At 43.1% G+C, this 21763-nt stretch overlaps 1 protein-coding gene across 1 annotated transcript; it reads left to right on the forward strand.

Annotated features, from left to right (window-relative positions):
* Positions 1 to 6: 6 nt before the first annotated feature.
* Positions 7 to 21494, forward strand: TRIB2 (tribbles pseudokinase 2). Its single transcript, XM_035321332.1, has 4 exons — positions 7 to 158; positions 942 to 1352; positions 5335 to 5627; positions 19107 to 21494. The coding sequence occupies exons 2-4, from the start codon at positions 1083 to 1085 to the stop codon at positions 19573 to 19575; spliced, it is 1032 nt and encodes a 343-aa protein (XP_035177223.1). The 5' UTR covers positions 7 to 158; positions 942 to 1082; the 3' UTR covers positions 19576 to 21494.
* The last annotated feature ends 269 nt before the right edge of the window (positions 21495 to 21763 follow it).

Here is a 21763-nt window from a genome sequence, read left to right on the forward strand (position 1 = left end):
GGGGCGGAGCGCGGTGGGCGGCGGGGCCGGGCCGGGCCGGGCCGGGCCGGGGCGGGCGGCGGTGCCGGGGCAGTACAGTCAGCCTGCGCGCTGGGCACCGTGCGGGCGTGCGGCGGCGGCCGGCAGCGAGGCACGGAGGCAGCCAGCGTCCCCGCCACGTAAGTAGTAGCTATTAATACGCCGGGAGATGGAAGCGGGGCGGGGGGGGACGATGCGCCGCTGAACGGGGAGCGACGCGGCCATCCCCTTGGGAGAAAATAAATACAATCTGCTGATTTTTTTTTAATTTTTTTTTTTTTAAGCGTCCTTTAGCGCACCTCCGCAGTGAGAAGCCGGCCCCTTTCTCGCTACGCTGCTTTATTTATTTTTTTATTTTCTTTGTGTTTCTTTTCTCCGTTGAGCCCCCAGCCCCAAATCCCTCCGTGCGCTTGGGATTCGCCTCCCCTCTCCCGGGGTCGCACATTTTCCCCCTCTCCCGCAGCAGCCACGCCGCCGGCAGCAGCCGGATACCTTTGGCCGCTGGGCGCGCAGCACCCGCGCATCTTGCGCGGCTCGGCCCGCAGGGGGGGCGGCCCCGCGGAGCCTCCCGCCGCTCCGTGCGCTCTTTTGTCGGCCGGCCCGCTCCAAGTTCAGCGCTCGCTCCCTCGCTATTTTCGCGGGGCATTTTCCCAGCGGCGGCGTTCCCACGCCATCTACAGCCCGGCGGCGGAAGCGCTGCTCTGCCTCGCGGTAGGAGAAAAGAAAAAAAAAAAAAAAAAAAAAAAAGGGGGCCCCCCCCCCCACACACTTCACTTAGCGCGCAGCGCTTTTACCTAACCTTTTATCCCTCCTCCTAAGCGGGAGAGGCGGCCGCCCCCCAACCCGGGCTCCGCACCGCTCCGCGCTCGGCCGCCGGCGGGGAACAAAGGGCCGCGGGCTGAGCGCTCTCTCCCTGTGCCCAGGACGCGGCGCTGAGGCTGGGCGCCCGCCGCCGCTCCCGCCCCCCTCCCCGGCACACAAAGGCAACCGCAGCTGGACGGGCGAGGGACCGCGCTCCACGCCAGGGCTCCGGTGCAGCGTCTCGGCTGGTTTTCTCCATACTCATGAACATACAAAGGTCAACCCCTATCACGATAGCACGATATGGGAGACCGCGGAATAAAACCCAGGATTTTGAGGAGCTCTCGTCCATACGGTCCATCGAGCCAAGCCAGAGTTTTAGCCCGAATCTAGGCTCGCCGAGCCCGCCGGAGACCCCGAACTTGTCGCATTGCGTTTCTTGCATCGGGAAATACTTATTGTTGGAGCCTCTCGAGGGAGACCACGTTTTCCGAGCCGTCCATCTGCACAGCGGCGAGGAGCTTGTTTGCAAGGTAATCCCTCTCCTCCTCTGCCGGGCTTAGCCTGCTGCCGCGGGTTCGTTTCCTGGGGCTTTAAAGGAGGTCGGGGGGTTCGGTTATTGACCAGCTTTATTAAAGAAAAGGCGGGGGAGAGGCAGGATTAAAGGCGCATCCTGTAACTTTTCCCTCTCTCCAGACAATGGCCACGTTATAGCGGTGGCCGGGAGCCAGTTCTGCCTTTTACCCCAGGGATATTGTTCTGGAAAGAGCCGTCCTTTAAGTAGGTCTTAAAAGGAGTTTCAGGGCAGGAGAAAACCTCATCTTCCCCACTCTCACTTTTCAAAATGGAGTAGGGAATCCCCAGCTAATTTTAAGGTGTTGGGACCTGCCGGCTTCCTCGATTTTTTTTTTGCCCTTCTCCCTTGTTCTGTGAGTTGGGGTATGAGGGAGGATGCGGAAGGGGGGGAGGTTGCAATCAGCTTTGTCTTAAAAGTGATCTAAAAAATCCACATTGAATTAAGCAGCCTGAGCTCCCTCACCGTGGAGGTTGTTTGCAAACAGCATCCTCCCCCATTGCGCAACTCAGCAAGAACAAAACCTGCACACCTACGGTTTTCAGAAGAGCAGACAAAATAGCTATCCCACTCTTTGTAGCCCGTCTGCTTTGCTGAGCCTCCTCCCAGTTTGCTCCTACTATTCAAAGGTGAGCAGTGGGAGAAATAAACCCCCATGCGTGCACGCCTGTCGAGGGATGTTCTCCTTTCTGGCTGAGGGAATATTTTCCTTTGTTCCTAAATTGCGATTCTCATTGTCTGTAGCAAGCCAGACTTATGCCAGGCAAACCGAGGCAGTATCCAGTAGTAGTTTTTATAACTACATAGCACATTGCAACCTTGCAACACCCGCTGCATTGTTCCTGAAATATGGAATTGTGCCATGTAGCTATCTTGAGCAAGCATCTCATGTCGAGCTAACTGCAAAACTGAAAAGTAGGTGTGTTGTAGCTTTTTTTCACATTCCAGGGATTAATGGTAGTATTGCTGACTGTTTCATACTTGTGTACTCGATTCATAAGAAGTTATGGACTAGCTTATAACAGGGAAGTGAAAATAATTGCTCCTCTTTGCTATTTGTGAAGGCTGGAGTTCAGAGGGCAATTTAAATATGCTCACTGATTGAGTTATAAAACCTGATGTTAAGGCAACCTAGGACTGTGTGATTATTCAGGGGAAAAAAAAGGGCCCGTGACTTTGCAAAGAACTAATATTGCATGCTGAAGTGAATGCTTTGTTACTAAACTGAAACAGAACATGAGAATTTCTAGAATGAAAGCCCTGCTTGGTGCAGCAGTACAGCGCTGCACTCTAGGACATTGGCATCTTTTCATGAAATAAACAGATCCCACAAAGCTGCTGCTCTGCGTGAAATTATAGGTGAACTTGCATAGCAAGTAGTAGCATGGGGGCTCTGCTCGTCTTTGTTTCCTGTTTGCTTTGCAGGATTAAGGTAGTGTTTTGATAACAGTATGAGCAGCATGACTGCAGCTCACAAAGGGTGGACTTGATTTTTTTTTTTCTCCTCCCTTTAAGCTGTATGTTTTTAAGCCGATCCTGACATTTGAATAGTGTCAGTTTTTCCGTATGTGCAAGGCACTACTTCTTCTAGCTGGGCTCCAAAATATGATCTTAGCTTGAATTGCCAGCTTGTGAATGCACAGTTGTCAGTCCTGAACTCAATTTAATGCATTCTTTAAAATGCCGGCAGTATCATGACTAGTATTTGTCAAGTAGCCTTCCGGCTAAGGGACCTGCTATCTGGTATCTTATTGAAGATGCTCTTAGAGATTGCTTGCACAAACATTGGTTTGGATAACAGACACATACTGATGATTCTCAAGATTCATTTGGCTGCACCCACTGCCTGTACAGATGCCGTTATTTGCTTTGAGGCTCTGTGGCATCCAAACAATGGTAACTTCTTACTTCCAATTTCCAGCAAGAACTAAATCAAACTGCAGCTTATTGGACATTTGCTGAGTTGAGGCCAGGGATCTTACATGCTGGGATACAAAGAAGCCCTTTATAAAAGGTATTCTAGGCTGTAGCAGTGTGATAGTACTTCCTGTCTCCCCACTTGTAAACATAGTGCTGATACATATCCAGACCTACTTACCTAATATAGCCCCAGAACCACAAAATGTAACTAATTTATGTCAGGATAATCTGGTTAGAAGAGAATTCTGGAAAGGCTTTTTTTTTTTTTTTTTTTTTTTTCTCTCTCATATGAGGGTTTGAGCTATATGAATGTTCCTGCTTAAATTTTATTTTATAGCAGCTGCTTTGTAGTAGAGCCATTCACTTGCACTGTAGTAGTTTTGAGACCCAAATGTCAATGAATTCTCCTCTGGACTGAATTACACACCAGGGATTTTAGCAACATACCCTCCCCACCCCTGTTCTGTGTCCCTGGCTCACCATGTCACCGGAATGGCTCAGTGTTAATCTACCCCCCTGTAAAATGTGTTAGATCTGTTTGGCAGCCTGCCTTTAAGGTTGTTTTTGCCTGTGGTGGAGTATAGCAGCACAGGTATGGGGTGGGAGGAAGGAGCTGTGTGAGCAGTGGGTGTCCCAGTTTTGTGGGTTTGGGGTCCTTTTCAGGGTTTCAGAGTTTATGACTGTGCTCTGACGTGTTAAATGGCTTAGGTTTTGAAGCCTCAGGTAAATTTGGATGGAACTGCATCTCTGATGCTCAGTTTTGAATGCTTTATAAAGCTTCAAAGAAAGCAAGGAGGTTCGCTTCTTGGAGAGGACACAAATATCCACTACTGGAATATAAAAAAGAAAAACAATTGTGTTTGAACCAGTAAGTTTGATACCCTTACTGGTTCTTCACTTCTTCGTTCAATTAGAATGAGACGTGACCACCTTAAATTCCTTTTACCAAAGTAACAAAACACCAGAGAGTGAGTTATATATTGATAGATTTTTTATGCTGGTGGAAATGCTAATCCCTTGCTTTGTGTTACATCTGGAGCAGGTATAGCTGAAAATAACAGTCGCTCCCATCAATACTTGGCTTATATTCTCCTTCAGCACACTGACTTCTGTTCTTGTTAATGAAGTCTTTCTTCTTTGTGTAGTATGGGCATTTCTCAATTGACTCAAATACTGATTCATTCGTCATCACTAGATTATAGTAACTTCTTATATTTGGGTTTCCCAGCAGCCTTTTTAATTCCTACAGCTCATTCATAAGATTAGTGATAACATACTTACTATTAAAGGGACACTTCGCTTTTAATGGAGCACTTGACTGAAAAGCAGAGACTTTGGGGTGGTTTTGTCTTTGCCTTTTGAAGGGTGTTTGTCTGCACTCCAACAGGCAGGGCTATTTCCCCAGTTGTCCTTCTGATCTTACAAACAGCCATTGTAAAACTGAGACTTTGAAAGTGAAAGTGACTTTGCTGTTAGTGGGAGATAAAAGAAATGCAGGAAGTAAATGTGAATAGTGACGGGTGATATTTTAAACCAGAAAATCCTGAAAGCTTTAATGGGTTAATAAAATCTAGAGAGAGGCGTGTGGATCAGGGTGGATTTAATTTGACAGCTTCTCTCAACACAAAGCTACTGGTCATGTTCTCTACGAGTTTATTTGGATGCAGAATAGAAGATAAACAAACTTCCTTCCAAGAACCGCCTCTGCATGTCATTGGTCTTTACAGCTTAATTCAGATTGCATTCTAAATTTGATCAGCTATTTGCTAATGAAACTGTTCTTGCTACAAGTTTTGAAGACTAGCCTTTTCCGCCAAGGCTACGTGTATCTGTTATGTGGGGTTGTACAGTCTGTTTTGTCTCGTCCTCTGTGCCGTGAGCCTGTGACATCCTGTTTACATACAGCTTCGGCAGCAGCATAAACTGTACTCAGAGGTGATGCTGTTAACAGAATTAGATATGCCCTAACTTCACTGTCCTTCATAGTGCTAACCCTGGCTTTACTGTCCTTGTTCCTGCAGGTGTTTGATATTGGCTGCTACCAGGAGTTATTAGCACCATGTTTTTGTCTGCCTGCGCATAAAAATATCAACCAAATTACTGAAATAATTCTTGGGGAGACAAAAGCGTATGTGTTCTTTGAAAGGAGCTATGGGGACATGCATTCGTTTGTTCGTACCTGCAAGAAGCTTAAAGAAGAAGAGGCAGCCAAACTCTTCTATCAAATAGCTTCCGCTGTTGCACACTGCCATGACGGTGGACTGGTACTGCGAGATCTCAAGCTGCGAAAGTTTATTTTCAAGGATGAAGAAAGGTAAGAGCCTCCCTGATGTTACAGGTGGGGGGAACCTGAGGTCAGATTCAGAGTCACAGGATGCTGTGCTCTTTGTGGTCACCATACTGTTCGTTTGTGGTACGCAAGGTGTTTCACTTTCTTTACTTACCTCTGTAACCTGATCATGGAATGGATGTGCCATTTTACCTTCTGGCTTAGGAGTAAAGTAAGTATAGAGTGCTGTTTGTATCTGTGTCTGGCCTCTGCATCTCCACCCAGAGGAGCACCTTCAATCCAGAGGAGGGGATGTCTCCTGTGGGAAGGCTATGCGTAGATGTCTGGTGTAGGAGCTCTGCTAATATAAATACAGCTGGTGTTTAAATAGGGAAGGAGTAAAAGATCTGGTGTATTAAAGAGAGCTGGGGACTGAAATGGCTCGTACCAGTGAGGAGACATGAAGAGGAGGAACAGCCAAGCGGTTAATGCTGACGTAGGTTGGAGGCAAGGGCCACCAGTGTTTTGAAGGACCACTTTGAGGACAGCTTCTTGCTTCCAGTGCTGGAAGAGTCTGGAGACTGCTTCTAAGAGTATTATGTAGTCAGGAGTCATACTAAGACTAAAACTGCCTTGCTGCTGTGTGGGTACCTGCTTTTAGTTTCAACTGTTGTGGTACTTGGGAAACTACTCTTTTTTTTTTTTTGGTGGTGGTTTTATTTATATCTCTTCCTTGAATGCTTTCCTCACTCAGTAATTGGCTGGTGAATGATCTGGGGAATGAGGGTAAAGACAGGGAATGAAGTAGTGTGGTATACACTGTTGAAGTGCTATTTCTGATGCCGATCCATAGCTATAGCGTTGAACCTGTGGAAACTTCATGTCTCTTTCCTTGTGGTTACCAGTTTTCATTAATTATGTTACATCATGTATTTGCTTGCAACTTCCACATAAACCACCAGAGTAATGAATGCTGCCAGAGTAATGTCAGACTTTCACAGAGGAATTTAAATTGGAAGATGACTGTCAGAAGAAAAATTTAAATGGGGACAGAGTCTGCCTTTACGTTCTTCATGTCTTGGTAGAGGATAGGGAGGTGTTTTTTTCCTTTCCAGTTCCATCCTATGAATTGTTTGAAAGCTTATTCACACTGTTGCAGAGTGAAGTGTTCTGGAAATCTTCATTAAAAATAACCAATGCATATCAACTCAATTTTAGGCTGTTTGCAGGGTTATAAGCAAAAACAGAGGGAAATGGGTTTTCTGCAGGCTCAGTAAGTCCACGATCTGAGAATGACAGAAAACTAATATATAGACACTTCAGTCATTAAAGAGAAGTTTCTAACCTTAAAATAAAAATGGCAACATCTATCCTATTTAAATATTCTTTATTTAACTTTAATAAAAGCTAAATTTTCCAAAATGAACTTATTTTAATCTTTTTACAAGCAGTAAAGTAAAAGACATATCTTCACTTCTCAATTCAGTTCAAGCAATTCACAGCTCTTCCCTGTTTTTCTGCTGTAGCCCCAATATAAATGATTGCAATTTCCCCCTCTTCTAATAAGAAAGTCTAAAATGAAACATATGTTATGTCCATTAAGAGAGAAATTCAAAGCAGATATATGTAAACTAAACATTCACAACTCTTACCCTGAGTTTAATAATTAAACATCGTTATAACGTCTTTGATGTAGATAACAAGGAAACTTGTGTCAAGTAGGTGGGGTTGTTTTCTGTTACAGCTGATCATGTCCTAACATTAAAGTGAATTTTTCCTGGCCTTTTACATAAACTTGTGTGGTTTTGTGTGAAGGACAGGGCTGGAACTACCTTTCCACTCTGAGCAAAATGAGCTCAGAGCAATGTAGTGGGAGCGGACACAGGCCGTGCCGAATACTTTTGAACTCCTACCCTGCTGCTTACTAGGAACTAAATGCAACACACGGCACGAGGCCAAATCCTGCAGCCACCCAAGAAGAGTGGTGCGTACTATAATAGCAGTGTTTGCGTTCATGAATGTTTTTAACATAACTCGTCTGCAAAATCACACAGTTACTCACTTTTGTACAGTCTCTTCTAATTACCCACTAATTAATTTTAAAGATCAAATACAACTTGCTGGTTATTTTTAAGATAACTGTAATGTGGTTTTCTTCTGGATGTGCTGTTGACTTCTAAGTATAGTGGTATTGCAGTCCTTTCTCCACTAAATAAATGGAGATGCAGTGAGATTAAATAGCGGGAGATGGAAATAGAACCAAACAGCGACTGGCTTTTTCACATGCTCTGATCATCAGACTGTAATCAGTCACCACTTTCAGTCTGCTGCTATATTTAGGCTGAAAAATCTTCCCGGTCCTTCCGGGTTCACGGAGGTTTTTGTGCTTTGCTCACACCCATCTGAACTGGTGTTTCAGTGAGCCTGCCGGCGATGCCCGCGTGCTGAGAAACCTTGCATTCAGAAACTGCTGCCTGTGGGAGTGCCTGTGGTATGGGTGCTGCATAATCCATTGATCCTTGATACCTGCAGTGATCCAGGAAGAAAAAAGGTGAAAATGATGTTTTAAGAAATGTGTGTGAACTGCACTGCTGTGTGTCACCTGTTCCTCAGCAGAGGTCTTTTACAGTAGTTATTTTCCTATTTCTTAAAGCCTTTAGTACCAACTGATTTTCAACTTTCTATTATTAAACACTCACAACTTTTATTTTAGGAGAAAAGATGGGAAATGCAGAATGCAGGCAACACATGAATGGAAACTTTTTTTCATTTGAAGTAATATTGGTCTGCTCTTAGCTGTGGGCTGCTAGACTGACTGCAAGAGCCAGAGAGCATATGAAGGATACATGGAGGCAGTTCTATTTGTCTAAAAAAGAAAATCAATCAAAGCATTTTTTAGCACATATTCTTTCCATTGATCCTAATGCTACCCTGGTAGTTGAATACGAAGTCAGAGCTCGTGGAGTTTTGCAGACAGGTATATACGGCATGGGAACTCCTCCCACTTCATTCTTGTTATCTAAACTACAGATGGAATTTGCAAAGATTCAAGATCTTGATCTGGTGTCAGGAGTGCTCTTTGCTCCTGCTGATGTCACTGCAAAGAATGAATGTTATTTGAATGTTGCAAATTGCAATGCCCTTGCGATATCAGTAATGAACCAGGAAGCAAGGAGGTAGGAAAAAAAAATGTTGGAGGCTGCTGGTGCTGAGCATTTTGTAAGGGTCCCAGTCTTACTAGCAGTGTTTTCTTGATGTGCTAAATCAAAGATAGACTGTAATGGTGTATTACATCTGGCTATTGCGTGTATGTAAATGCATCAGCACTTAAAATGAAATGTAGAATTCCATAGTATGGAAACAAAACAATTAATCTGTTTTTCAGGGTACTTTATTTTATAGCTGCTTTTAATCCTGAACTGCAGAAATTTTGAAGATTGCATTCCATGAAAATGATGTGTGCCATTGGCTAGCACCTTAGGTCTCTTATGTTTTGTTTTTGTTTTTCATATAAAGGAAGATTGAGGGGTGTTGTTTTGGTGGGGTGGAAGAAGAGGGATTGCTTTTTTTTAAAAAAAAAAATTTGTGAACTATGTGTGAAATAGGCAGAGTATTGAAATTTCAGAGTTAAGCGTCTGAAACCTGCAACTGATCTTGATGAAGCAGAACTTCTAAGACATTACCGCATGGCTGGAAATGTTTTGTAAGATTAGGTTAGCAAGCAGCAGCACATCCATTAAATGAGGGCAGTGACTTTCAGATTACTGAACACATGGAAAACACTTACTTGCCATACTGAATCTCACCAGACTTTTTAAAGTACTTATAGGATTCTTGACTATTTAAAAATTGGACTATTTAGAAACTTCTAAATAAAATTTGAATTCAAGATATTGGACATGAGCTAAGATAAAATGTGCTTTTGTATGTTTTCTACTTCCATGCATGATGGTCACTTTTTCTCATCCTGGTCAGTGCTGTTGCTGATCTTTGTGGTACTCTTGCTGTTGCTTGTTGCTGATCTTTGTGGTACTCTTGCTTTGGATTATTTTTGTTCTGTTCCTGTTACACTATTTACATTTTTTTTTCCTTTTTACAATCTTCCTTCATAGTAGGCCTTTGGGCAGAGCAACTCTGCCCTTCTCCTAGTGTTCCATAATGATGTCGCAGAATGGGCAGGACTTTTTTGGTTGTGCTAAAAATAGTACTATCCACAGCATAGCTAATAAAGCAATTCATCAGTGTGATACATAGCAGATGCTTTGAGAGAGAGCCACCTCAAAGATCTCAGAATTAAATCAAGCATTTCTGTGGTGGTTGTTCCAATGGCTTTCTTAATACACAAACATTTCTGCTGTCAGGGAATTATTAATTTCTGTAGTGTGTTTTTAAGCCTTTAATTATATTAAAATATTAGCTGTCATAATATTTGAAGCTTAAAGACCTTGTACATCCCTCATAGTTGTTGAGGGGAAAATTAAAATAATTTTGGTATTTAGATATCATAATTTACCTGTATTCCTTGAGTAAATATGAGAAATGGTAGGCAGGTGAGATTCAATAAAAGTAAATATAATCTGACACCTTTTGCTGTGCACCAGGGGAATGCAGCCAGTGCAATCCACCAATTTAGAAAGCCTGTGTTAGCATAACATTTATTTGATGCTCTTAGAATTGTTTTATCAGTTTTCCCCTCTAGAACTTCTCAGCTTTGGACGGTTCTTTAAGGTGACTTAGTTGTGTTGTTTGTAATCCTTGTGATACAAACCTGATCCCACAAAGAAACACAGAAGATGTGTACTCACCTCTGTCCAAGTAGGCATTTCATTTTCTTATAGTTAGCAGTAAGTTTCTTCCCCTTTGGTTGTCAAATTGTAATGCAGTCAGCTCATTTTTTTCCCCTGGTGTTAGAACTTGCTGTTTTACTTAAAATTCAATAGAGAACAGGTAAGTTAATGTCCTGGTCTTCGAATATCAAAAGAATTATAAATGAAGGCAGTCTTCATCTGTTTTGTTATTTAAGTACTTTACCTTACCCTGAAAGGAGAAGAAAGGTGCCACAGGACCAAATAAGCATCACTTCTTCAATAGTGTGAAGTTATAAGTCAAATTTCAAACTAAATTATTATTATTTTGCCTATTACTAGAATATGGTAAGGAAGGCAAATTCCATTACAGGCAGCAAATCTCTGCTGTCAGACTACAGAGAGAGGATGGAACAGTTAGACAATTGCCCCCGACAGAAAGGTTTGTACTCCTTTTTGCCTTCAAGGGGTTTGCTTGCAAATCTCCTGATTTCTGGCATTCTGGGGATCAGCACACTATGGGTTTTGTTGCATTTGTGTCCCCCTTCCTGATGGGGTGCAGGAGGCCATCTGTAGACGTTGATCATCACGCCAGCCTTCTGAAGTGCGTAAATCTCTTCCTGAGGGCATATGGATTCATAGAGGTTAAGTGCTGTGCACAAGGTCGTAAATGAAAGCTCAAGCCAGGGAAGAGTTGGCTGCTGGCAGGTTTTGGAGTAAGGACTGAGCTCCAAGTGGATCTTGAGCCTGTTTGAGGTCCTTCGGCATGACCGTGACCGGTGAGAGTGTTTGCTGTAGCATCTCTAGGGTTTGCAGCAGGTTTTACCCTCAGACATGCACTATCTTTTGGTATTTGCCTTGTAGCTGGATACCTAACTTTTTCTTCCTTCTGTGAAGGGTGCTGTGGGGATGCAGCCCTGCAGTGAGCATGGAGTTTGGAGAGAAGCCCTGCTTGGGGTCCTGCCTTTACCCTGGGCTGCGGGGTGCCTTCATGTGCTGCCCAGCCTCCCTTGCCACAATCACTGCTAGCCTTCCTGTGTCCTTAGCTGGCTTGTGTTGGCAAGCTCCTGAATCACTTCTTATGACAGCTCAGCATTTTGTTTGGATTTGGACCCATTGCATTCTGGTCACCAGCTTTCTGGCAGGCTCTTTGAAGGGGTTGTCACATTTCTCCCCGACTCTGGACTGCACGCTGGCTTTCTGGACTCCTGTGTGACTTTCTGAAAGTACTTCTGGATGAATGTTGCACATTACACATTGGCTGTGTTACCAGATGTGGTTGGCATGGTTGGGTGCCCATCATGAGATGCCTGTCACAGGATTGCCCTCTCTGAGGGCAGGCACTCTGCAGTCCTTGGAAACAGATGTCTCTTGAGACATCTTTCACGGAGAGTTCACCAGCTTGCTGTTTTGAAGACTTAAAAACCTCCATCCAGAGACTCAGTGCAAGATGCTCCATGTTAATTTTTGAGCTGAGGCCGAGGAAGTTTGCAGGCATCTGAGATGGCGGTGAGCTGGCTAGTGGCAGCTGCCATGGACTGCCTCGGTGCAATTCTCCTGCATTTTCTTTTTAATTGTCCTTATTATCACACCATGAAATTACTTCAGGCAAGGGAGACAGAGGAAAGGAGGAGACCATAAACAGGAGCTAACCTGGGGCATATATAATCTTAAACACCTGCTTTTTAGTAGATGTATATTGCATGGAGACAGGTTACAGATGTCTCAGCCATGGTTTGCAAGTGAGCTTGTAATATACTAGATCTGCTTTGTCTTAGAGGTGCTGAGCACTCACTGCAGGCTTAGAAAGTCTAGGGCTCTTCTGGCAACATGCAGTTCCATTCACAAAATATATATTTTTTTTGTCTCCTTTCCCTGTGTCATGTTCAGACCTAAAAAAGATGGTGAACGTGGCATAGAGCTGACAGCAGAGCCTTTTAAAACTGACCTTTCATGTGATCTAAAAAGATAAAAGCAAGGTGAAGTAGCTGCTGTGAGCCAGATGCTTATCATATAATGGCCTTCTTGAAGGGTTGTAACTGAGCCCTTCTATGAAAGGGTCTGCATTAGACTTTAGAGCCCTCACCCCAACATAGGCATACACACACATTGCTCCCTTCCTGCCTGCTCTTTTTTGGGAGTGTGTCACCGTAGGCAATAAGGGTGTGGAAGGAGCTAAGTGCATGGCACTCAGGACAGACTGTTCCCAGCAATCCTGTCTGCGTGCTGTAGGGCAGAGGTCTCAGGGGGGCCCCAGTCCTACCTGGAGGTATGTGAGGGGGTGGTCTGCATTTTTTTTTTTTTTTTTGAGTATAAGCCTGCCAAAAATGAGTTAAAAGTCCTAAGTTGCTGGATCCTGCATGTCAGCAAGGGGATGTGTGTGGGGCAGGATAGGATCTTGTCGGAGGAAGGGTGGGTGGGGATATGTAATTTTTAGAGGCTTCCTCATTCTGCGGAAGCACCAGTGAGGGAATCTTCCCTTAGGAACAAGGTTCATCCTGTAAAACCTTGACTGCCTGCGAGTCCCAGTTGCCTTTTGAAACATATCCTTGAGCCTATTTCATTATGCAAGAGACAGTTTGTCTGACAGCCTCCGTGCAGGTTTTTTCACTGGAGCTGCGTAGGATGCTGTGTGGTGAACTCCCAGGATGTGTGCCGTTACGCGCTGGAAGGGTTCTTAACAGTGAAAGGAGCAGGATTTGAATTGATGGCATAACATTTCCCCTCTGATCCTGCATGCCTTGCTGCCCTGGGAGAAGATTGGGTAGTTCTGAGTTCAGGACAAGTCTTTCTACCAAGCTACAAATCATCCGCATGGGATTTCATTAGCTGCCTTCCCCATCTCACCGGCTGCATGAAGGCAGCATGCTTCTGCATTATTTAGGAGAGATTCCCTTAGTTAAAATAATCAATTAGCAAAAGAAAATTGTTTCCAGTGTTGAGCTTCCCCGCCCCCCCCCCCCCTTTTTTTTTCCTGCCTGATGGCATAATTGCATTCATGCTCATCTTGTCTTTGTGACAGGGTGCTAGCAACTGACCTTGATTAAATGACCTGTAAATTATTGGCCACACAGGAGCAATCCCTGATCTCTTGGGCAGTTATGGGTTCCTGCTGATGGCTTGAGTGCTTCCACCTAAGGAAAGGCTTTTCTGGCCTCAGTCAGGGCAATGTTGAAATATGAGGGAGCATGACATGGGTGCCTTTGTTTTTTATGGACAGGCTAATTTAGGGGGGATTGCTGTGAGGTACCTCTCCTGTTCAAAGGTTGCCATTATATATTTGCCTGCAGCCATATCAGTAAAATGGCAATCTGGATGGCAATTCTAATTCGGATGACAGTTGTTTTCTGATCTCTGGAGGCACGCTGCTGCTGTATAGAATCTGTAAATCTGGATCATCTATTTTGACCCAACTTGAAAAGCAAGTGGGTGGTGTGCCTGGAGTCTCTGAAGCAGGATGCCTCCTTCCAAAGCAGCTGATCTGGCCGTTGTCTCAGGGATGCTGCTGGACTAAAACTGTGGGTTCGGTCTGCAGTTCTTGTTCCCAAAATGGTAACTGTGGCTCAGCTGTGGCTCGGGTGCTATTTCCCATCAAATGGCTTTGAGGACAAACTAGAATCAACTGCTTTCATTGATTCAGGTATGGGCTCCTTTACTACTGTTTATTCAGTGCAGTGGAGATATTTTCCTCTGAAACACTCAGACTTTCAGTCAGCATTTCTTCTTTAAATGTTCCATCTTTTTATATGTATTTTCCCCCCTGCCTCATGAGCTTAGAGGCTTCTGAATAATTCCACTGATTCTGGTATGGAAATTGTGTTTGCTTTTGGAGAATAAGAGCGGAGCAAGCGTGAATGCCGGGTTCTTACAGTCCTGGTTTCAGTGTCAAAAGGCAGGGGAGTAATTTGCCAGTAACCCCAGAGCTCTGCAGAGAGGAATAATGTGAATCATCCTGGAAAAAAAAAAAAAGTGTAGGATGTGCAACAAAGCCGTCTGCCAGAAACGGGTGCTAACTCAGGAGGCTGCATTGAAGAATCTTCTGGAAGACATTTAATTGATTAGGTTTTGTTACATTACTGAAGAGCAAAGTCTGAATGCAGTCAAGTAATGAATGGCATATTGATAAGAAATTCAGAGTGGTATTGTTTTTCATGGGTTTCCCTGACGGTTTCTATGGGGACAAAGACGCATTTCCCGTCTGAGTGCTGCTGCTGCCCTCTGATTGCACTTCTGTGGTTTCATTCACCAGTAATGGGAAAGCATTCATAGGCAGAATAGCTTCCCCTTTTTAAATAGCCATGATTCAGGGTTGTATTTTTTTTTAATGCATTAGACTAATGCAGTGTTTTATCAATGATCTGATAGATGCATAATGCTCTTTTTCCAAGTGCTTATTCAGGGTCTGCATTAAAACTTGAAATTATGTACTGTAATTACGTAAGCCTTGACAAAAGTCTTTGTTGCCCTACAGTATGTGTTCAAAGTGATTCTTATCCGGCTTTGGCAGTAGCTTACACTTCAACTTCAGGGATTAATTTTGTTGCAACCATTTGAATGGTCGACCTCAAACGCGGATGCTTTTGGAAAACTTTTTTCACTTGCAGGGGTCCTTTAGCTGGCTGATGCAAGTTAATTATGTAGAAAACGAGAGGTGAGAGGTTTTTTTTTTTTTTTTTTTTTTTTTTTAAGAAATGTGACTCTTAAGAAGGAGACTGATTTTTTTTTATTATTATTATTATTTTTTTGTGCTTTCTCTGCTCCGTGATGGGAAGTGCTTTAAAGCTGACTGATTTCACATTTAAGCATTCGGTTTTGAGTCTGTCATCTGCCTGCCAAGTGCCGAATTCAGGGTTTTCTGTTTGCGCTGCAGTTGGATTAACTTCCCAGCCTCTGCTGCAGAGGTTCTGTGTTCTCAGAAACTACTTGCAGTTTTGAGGGTCTGTTTGTTGTTGTTGGCTTTTATTCTTTTTCCTGGTATTTTATTTCAGTGCTTCCTCTGAGAGAGGAGGTAGAAAGGCAGATTGCTTCTCATCCAGGGTGTCTGTGCATTTATTTATCTGTATTTAGATCCATTCTTTTCAGGGTGATGGGGTAAGGGAACAGCAGGAAAGGTCTTAGACTTGCAGAAAACCCATCTCTCTTAGGCAATGCTTGAAATATGGTGAAATGGGAGGCCAACCAGAACTGGAATGCAGGGATACCTGTGTCTTGCAGAGATGCTGTGCACTGGGAAATAGCAGCTCCTAAGCCAGGCTGCTCCTTCCTTCTCAATTGCTTAAAAAACATGAAATGACTGTAAAAAAAAGGGGATTGATGTTTAGAGTTCACAATGGCATGCTACTCAATTGTTCTGTGATTGCAGACCGTGTGCTGTATGCACGGCTGAGGCGTGTACTGTCACCTGTCTCTTAGGAAGAGGCAGGGTTGGGTCTCCCCTAGCTCTGGGACATGGTAAGGAGCTCAGGAGAGCTCAGCCAGGGCCTTCAGCAGCAAAAGCCCATGAGTGCTTCTGTGCAGGGGGCTGTGATGTGCTCCTCTGGTGTCCTTGCTCTGCTCACAGGAGGCCTGTGTGGTTACCTTCTGTGGAGCAACCCAACTCTCCAAGAAAATGAGAACGTTCCAGTTGCTTTTGGTGGTAATTGGGAAGGGGGTGGTGTGAAGACTCTTGCTGGGGCTGTGTTACGTGGCAGGTAGGAGCTCAGGAGATACAGGACTATGGTTTGTGAGGGAGGGCATGGCACTTGAGTGGGGGTACGAGCACTAGAGACCCACTGGAGCACGGCCTGGTGAAGGAGCTGATTCCCAGCTTTTTACCTCAAACACGAAGGTGTTACTGGTTGAGGGTTTGGGGGCTGGCAAGAAGGGAGGAGGAGAGCCTAAGGTTGTGTTTTTGTTTGATTTTGGACCTTTTGTTTCCTCAAAGCCTGTCAACTCAGCGGGATGAAAAACCTGGTTGAGTGTTTGCTTCATTTGGCTGCAGATTACGGAGGAGCAGGCAGATAAGGGCCAGCTGTTGTTCCATTTGCTTGCTTAAACAAAACCCGATGTAGCATGCGCGGAAGGGCTGCTGGCTGCAGAATGCAGCACCTTGCATGAAAATCAAGGCAGGAATACGGCCTTTGTGTTCTGTGTCAGGTTTACTAGCAAGAAATGATTTGTCCTCTTGAAGAAAATGAGTTCCGAGCTTTTTTTTTAAAAAAAAAAAAAAAAAAAAAACACATTGCAATCCACTCCTTCCACTTTTGTGTTGTATCCATTCCAGAAAATTCGAGATTTGGGAAACAAAATAGTTTTATTTACTACACAAGCTGCAGAATGAACTGTTCTTTTTTTTTTTTTTTTTTGGCAATGATTGGAAACCTAAAACAGGATAGGAGAGTAAGCAGCATTTCCCTGTTGACACTTGGATGGCAAGAGTGTATGGGGGGGTTGAATTCCCTCCTGCAAGTTATTTATATGTAGCATACCCTGCCCCGTTCCCTGTGTGCTGCTGGTAGCAGGAGTGAGTCGATGCTTTCCTGGCTGGCAGTTCAGTGACTTAATGAACGTTTGAGTAACTGGCCTTCCCTCTTTATTGCCACACATGCATTTCTGTGGAAAAAATGAGGTGGTCAGTGCAAATGGAACGACAAATCATGCCTCTGCCTTCCATTTCCTCCTCTCTGTTCTGTGTCCTCCTAGAGGTGTTTTTTCGCTCTGTAGATTTCTCCTTGCAGCTCTTCCTATGCTGGATAAGTGTGGGAACGTGATGGGGCTGAGCATGATGGAAGGACCCTTCTCCTAGGCACTCTCCCATTTTGGAGCCTCTGAGCTGTGTACAGAGGGAAATTGCTGTGGTCTTGATAATTGCAGTTAGTTTCTCCTTACAGCCAGCTTCCTGTGTGAGGTATTGCTGCTATAGGGTATTGTTTGAGTGCTAACGAGCAGTTGTCCATCCCCAGAATTGCTGTTAGGCTGGCAAAGGGGAATTAATTGGTAAGCAGGTGTGTTGCGCAAACCCCATCAGCATCTGCACTGGAGGGGAAAACACTGGCCTGTTTAATGTGAGAAGGAGCTGCCTGGACACACTGTGCTTGGGAGCCAGGTATCCTGCATTCTGTATTTATGACTTCCTGATTCAAGGCAAGATGCCAAAAGGGCTTTCACCTCTGCTGGTAAACGTCTCTAGCTGTTGAAAAGGTCCAAGTGTCATTATGAGAGTTTATGGCACAGTTGCCTCTGGAGTACTCCACGGAGTAAAATGCTCTTCTGTTGGTTCAAAGAAGATAGCAGTGAGCTGCCCTGGAACCAAGTCTCAGCCAAAACTGGCCCAGCTGTCTTTTCCAACTCAAGCCTGAGCAATGTTGTCTTCAGTAAACATTTAAGAAACAGAGTTCTCCTTGTCTGTTTTAATGCCTATTAAACGATGTGCTTTAGTCAAGAGATGTGAGTTCTGCTTTCTGGGATGAAGTTCAGACATGGCCTGTGAATGTGTGTGATACGGGAATATGGCCACAACACAGGGATAGGAGTGATCGTGCAGACTCATGAGGTTGAGGGAAGAGGACAGAAATGCCCTCAGTTGAGCTGTGATCCGTGAGTTGGTGGAAGTCTGCACTGCAGCTAGGTTACTCTTCTATCCAGATGCACTGGACAAATCCTTTTGTGTTGTACACATTCTGCTCTTAGAGCCAACTATTGCTGGCATATAGTCTAAAGGATAATTGGTAATCCTTTTGGATGCCTTTAAAAGGGACAGATTTTGAAATATATTTACAGACACTTGCAGTCCAAATAAAGAGGAAAGAAAGGTTATGTAAAACTCATGCTATGACAAGCAACTTTGGCGTTTTTTTCTGCTCCTGTGTGATATCTATAATGGAAGAAAATTCTTTTGCAGAGGTAATTACTTCAGCACAATGACAAGTTCACAACACTTTGCGGGCAAAAGGAGTGTGCAATCTAGATAAAGCATTCCTGTCATCCTCTTGCAAGCCCTTTGCTATCCTCTCCATTCATTTAAATGTGAGAAGCTCTTCTGGTTTGGCTGGGGTAGATAAGCTCATCTCTGCATTCAGCTCACCTGATCTCCCTACCCAAAGATCTCTTTAGGAAGAACAAAATTGGTCAAACTTGCTCATGAATACTGGAATTAGGAAAAATGTTGGTTAGTCAAGGATCATTTAGGGTCAGAGTGACAATTTTTATTCACATCAAACTTTGTTGAAATACAGGTGCGAGTAACTGTTCACCAGTGTGAAAGTGTCAAAATAACCTTGTCTATTTATGGCTAGACTTGGATTTGGACATGAGTCTTACATATGATTGGAATGCAGATGACAAATAATGTTGAGGCTTGTGTCTCCTCTTGGAAATCATGTTTACAGAAACATTACTAAACATATGATTACAGCAGTTACTTTATCTTTTTATAAGACCTTTCCAGTTTATTGACTGGACAGGTGTAGCTGAAATCTTGTAGCTGTGTGTATGGCAATATTCCCTATATGTCTTTTTAACTGGTATAGAAGAGACAATATCAATTGCCTGTAATAATAAATACTGTGAGTGGGAATTTAAACTGTTGCAGTCCTGCAGTTGTTGAATTTTGTAGAGTACTTTTATTACAATTACAATTGTGTAATTGTAACTGTCTGGAATATGTGTGTTTCGATGTTTACTTACCTTGTGTGTTTTTTTTTTTCTTTGCTTTTTTTTTTTGTTGTTGTTTTGCCTGCAGGACTAGAGTGAAATTGGAAAGCCTAGAAGACGCTTATATTTTAAGAGGAAATGATGACTCTCTTTCTGATAAGCATGGATGCCCGGCCTATGTGAGTCCAGAGATCTTGAACACAAATGGCAGCTACTCTGGCAAAGCAGCGGACGTATGGAGTCTAGGTGTCATGCTTTACACCATGCTAGTTGGACGCTATCCTTTCCATGACATTGAGCCTAGTTCCCTCTTCAGCAAGATCCGGCGTGGGCAATTTAACATTCCAGAAACTCTATCCCCCAAGGCAAAATGCCTCATACGTAGCATACTGCGTCGGGAGCCATCAGAAAGGCTGACTTCACAGGAAATTCTGGACCATCCATGGTTTTCTACAGATTTTAATGTATCGAATTCAGGATATGGTGCTAAGGAAGTATCAGATCAGCTGGTGCCTGATGTCAACATGGAAGAAGATTTGGACCCATTCTTTAATTGAGCACAAAGACTGGTGTTCAGAAGGTACACAACCTGGAGATGGACACATGAAGGAGCCCTTCCTGACGGTGTTAAATCACATCCTGCATCAGCCTAGCTTGGTAGCAAAAGACACTCGGAGGTCCTCAGATTAAGAAGGAACCTCCACAAGGAGCTAATATAACAAATGTAGCATGGGGACAGATTGGGGGGGTGGGGGGGAGCTTGCTATCAGGTTAGATTGATTTGGAGGAGAAAAGGCAGCATGGAGCAATTGTAGCTTCTCACCTTTCTGGAGCCAAGGAGACTGCACATGCCAATTCTGGTGCAGCTGTATCACTCCTGTTTCTGTTCCATTAAAAAATAGTGGTAACTCACAACAAATAGAAACTTTTTGCCTCAGCTCACATCTTGGCATCGCACTGTTAGATATTTAACTTCAGCCATTATTCAGGGAAAGTACAATTGGCGAACTTTTTTTAATCGGATGTCTAATAATAAATGGGATTAATTTAAGAAAAAAATTAGGTGCACAAAGACGGACATGAAAAGTGGGTGCTAAAAACAAACAAAATTTCAGTTCATGTCTCTTGATAGCTATTTTCAACTCATTTCTTCTAAATAAACTACTTAATATTCTTGTCAGGAAATGACATTTTAATGCTTTGTTCCCTTAAGGGGAAGTAACTGTCATTTAACAAGCTGTTCTGTTTTGTGTCAAATGGTTTGTTGCAGGAAGCTATTATAACTCAAACTTCCAGATGCATTACTGCTATAATAGGAGAAAAAAAAAAAAAAAAAAACCTATGTAACTTTCTTTTTTTAAAAAAAAATAAAAAATGATGAGATACTGGCTTCCATATCTGCCATGCTGCACGTATATGACTAGAGAGGGCAGAAGGCCCTTAATCATGTCTTTATCTGAGAACCGATCTCTTCTTCACCTGACTGGCCCATATGTAAATAGAGGGCTCTTTATTATTGAAGAAGAGTATTGTGAGTTTTTTTTTTTTTTTTTTCTTTGAATTCCTCTCAACTTGGGAAAAGAATTGTTTGGGTTTGATTTTTGTTTATGTCCAGAATAAGAAATAAGAGGGTATTAATAAGCTGAACATTTATATTACAGATATTCCTCTTGAAACATACACAGTAATATGCACCTTTTGTATTGTCAAGACTTATTCTATTTATTGAAGAAAATGTCACAGTAGTGATGTATTAAGCCAGTACTTCAATTACGGGTTGACTTGGGATGACATGTTACATGCTGTAGTTAACACACTTCTTTTCTGTTCAGGTATTTCTGTCCCTAAATAACTTTTTATTTAGCTTTTTTTTTTTTTTTTTTTTCTAGATAGCTTTATTTGATTTAGACTGGCAAATGTTTTTATTACTGCTTTTATATTGCTGTATGATATTGAAATCTCTTGGCATAAATATTTGTGTTTCCAGTACCTCAGTTGTTCTGATATTACTGCCTGTATACGTTTTGTGAAGTGGTCATGTTTTTTGGGTAGGTACATGTGGACTCTGTAGTATGTAAATGTTACTTGAATTTGTGCTTAATTATAGTATGTGGCATGTGCGTACAGCTACTTGGCATTTGACGTATGGATGCTATTTGCCTGCCTTGCAGGAAAGTTACGGTCCCACTCTCAAGAGGATGTTTCACAGTTCTTTATCAAGAGACAAAGCTAGCTGCAGCTGACCTGCCTTGGTTCTATTTTGGTAACTAAGAATATAAAGGAGTAATGTTTTTACACTCTGAAGATGGTGCTGTGTCAAGAAGGACTTTTTTTTTATTTTATAAGTACCTTATAGGAGGAAAGATTGGTGATGTGCATGGTGGGGTTTTACTGCCTCTGGTGCTTTGTCATGTATTTGGTTTAATGTTTTTGTCCTAATCTCTTCAATAAATAAAATTGTGCATATTTAACTAAATTTCAGTTGTGAAAGATGTTCTTTAGGTCTGAGGTGCTGCAGGAGTTTTCTGTTAGGATTGCTTAGCTGCTATATTTTGTGCTGCTAATAAGCTCTTGCCAGACCTGTGAGCTGAGAAAGCTTAGCACTTCTATTTACAAGGTAACACTGTAAGCCTTTTCATCAAAACTTTTACAGTCTGCTATGAATGAAACTGGCTTTTATTTTGTTTATTTTCTTTTTGCTTGTCCCTGCCACTTATCAAGTCCATATACTTTTTTTTTTTTTTT

Source organism: Oxyura jamaicensis, chromosome 3, assembly GCF_011077185.1.
Source record: "Oxyura jamaicensis isolate SHBP4307 breed ruddy duck chromosome 3, BPBGC_Ojam_1.0, whole genome shotgun sequence".
In the NCBI taxonomy this organism is placed as follows: Eukaryota; Metazoa; Chordata; class Aves; order Anseriformes; family Anatidae; genus Oxyura; species Oxyura jamaicensis.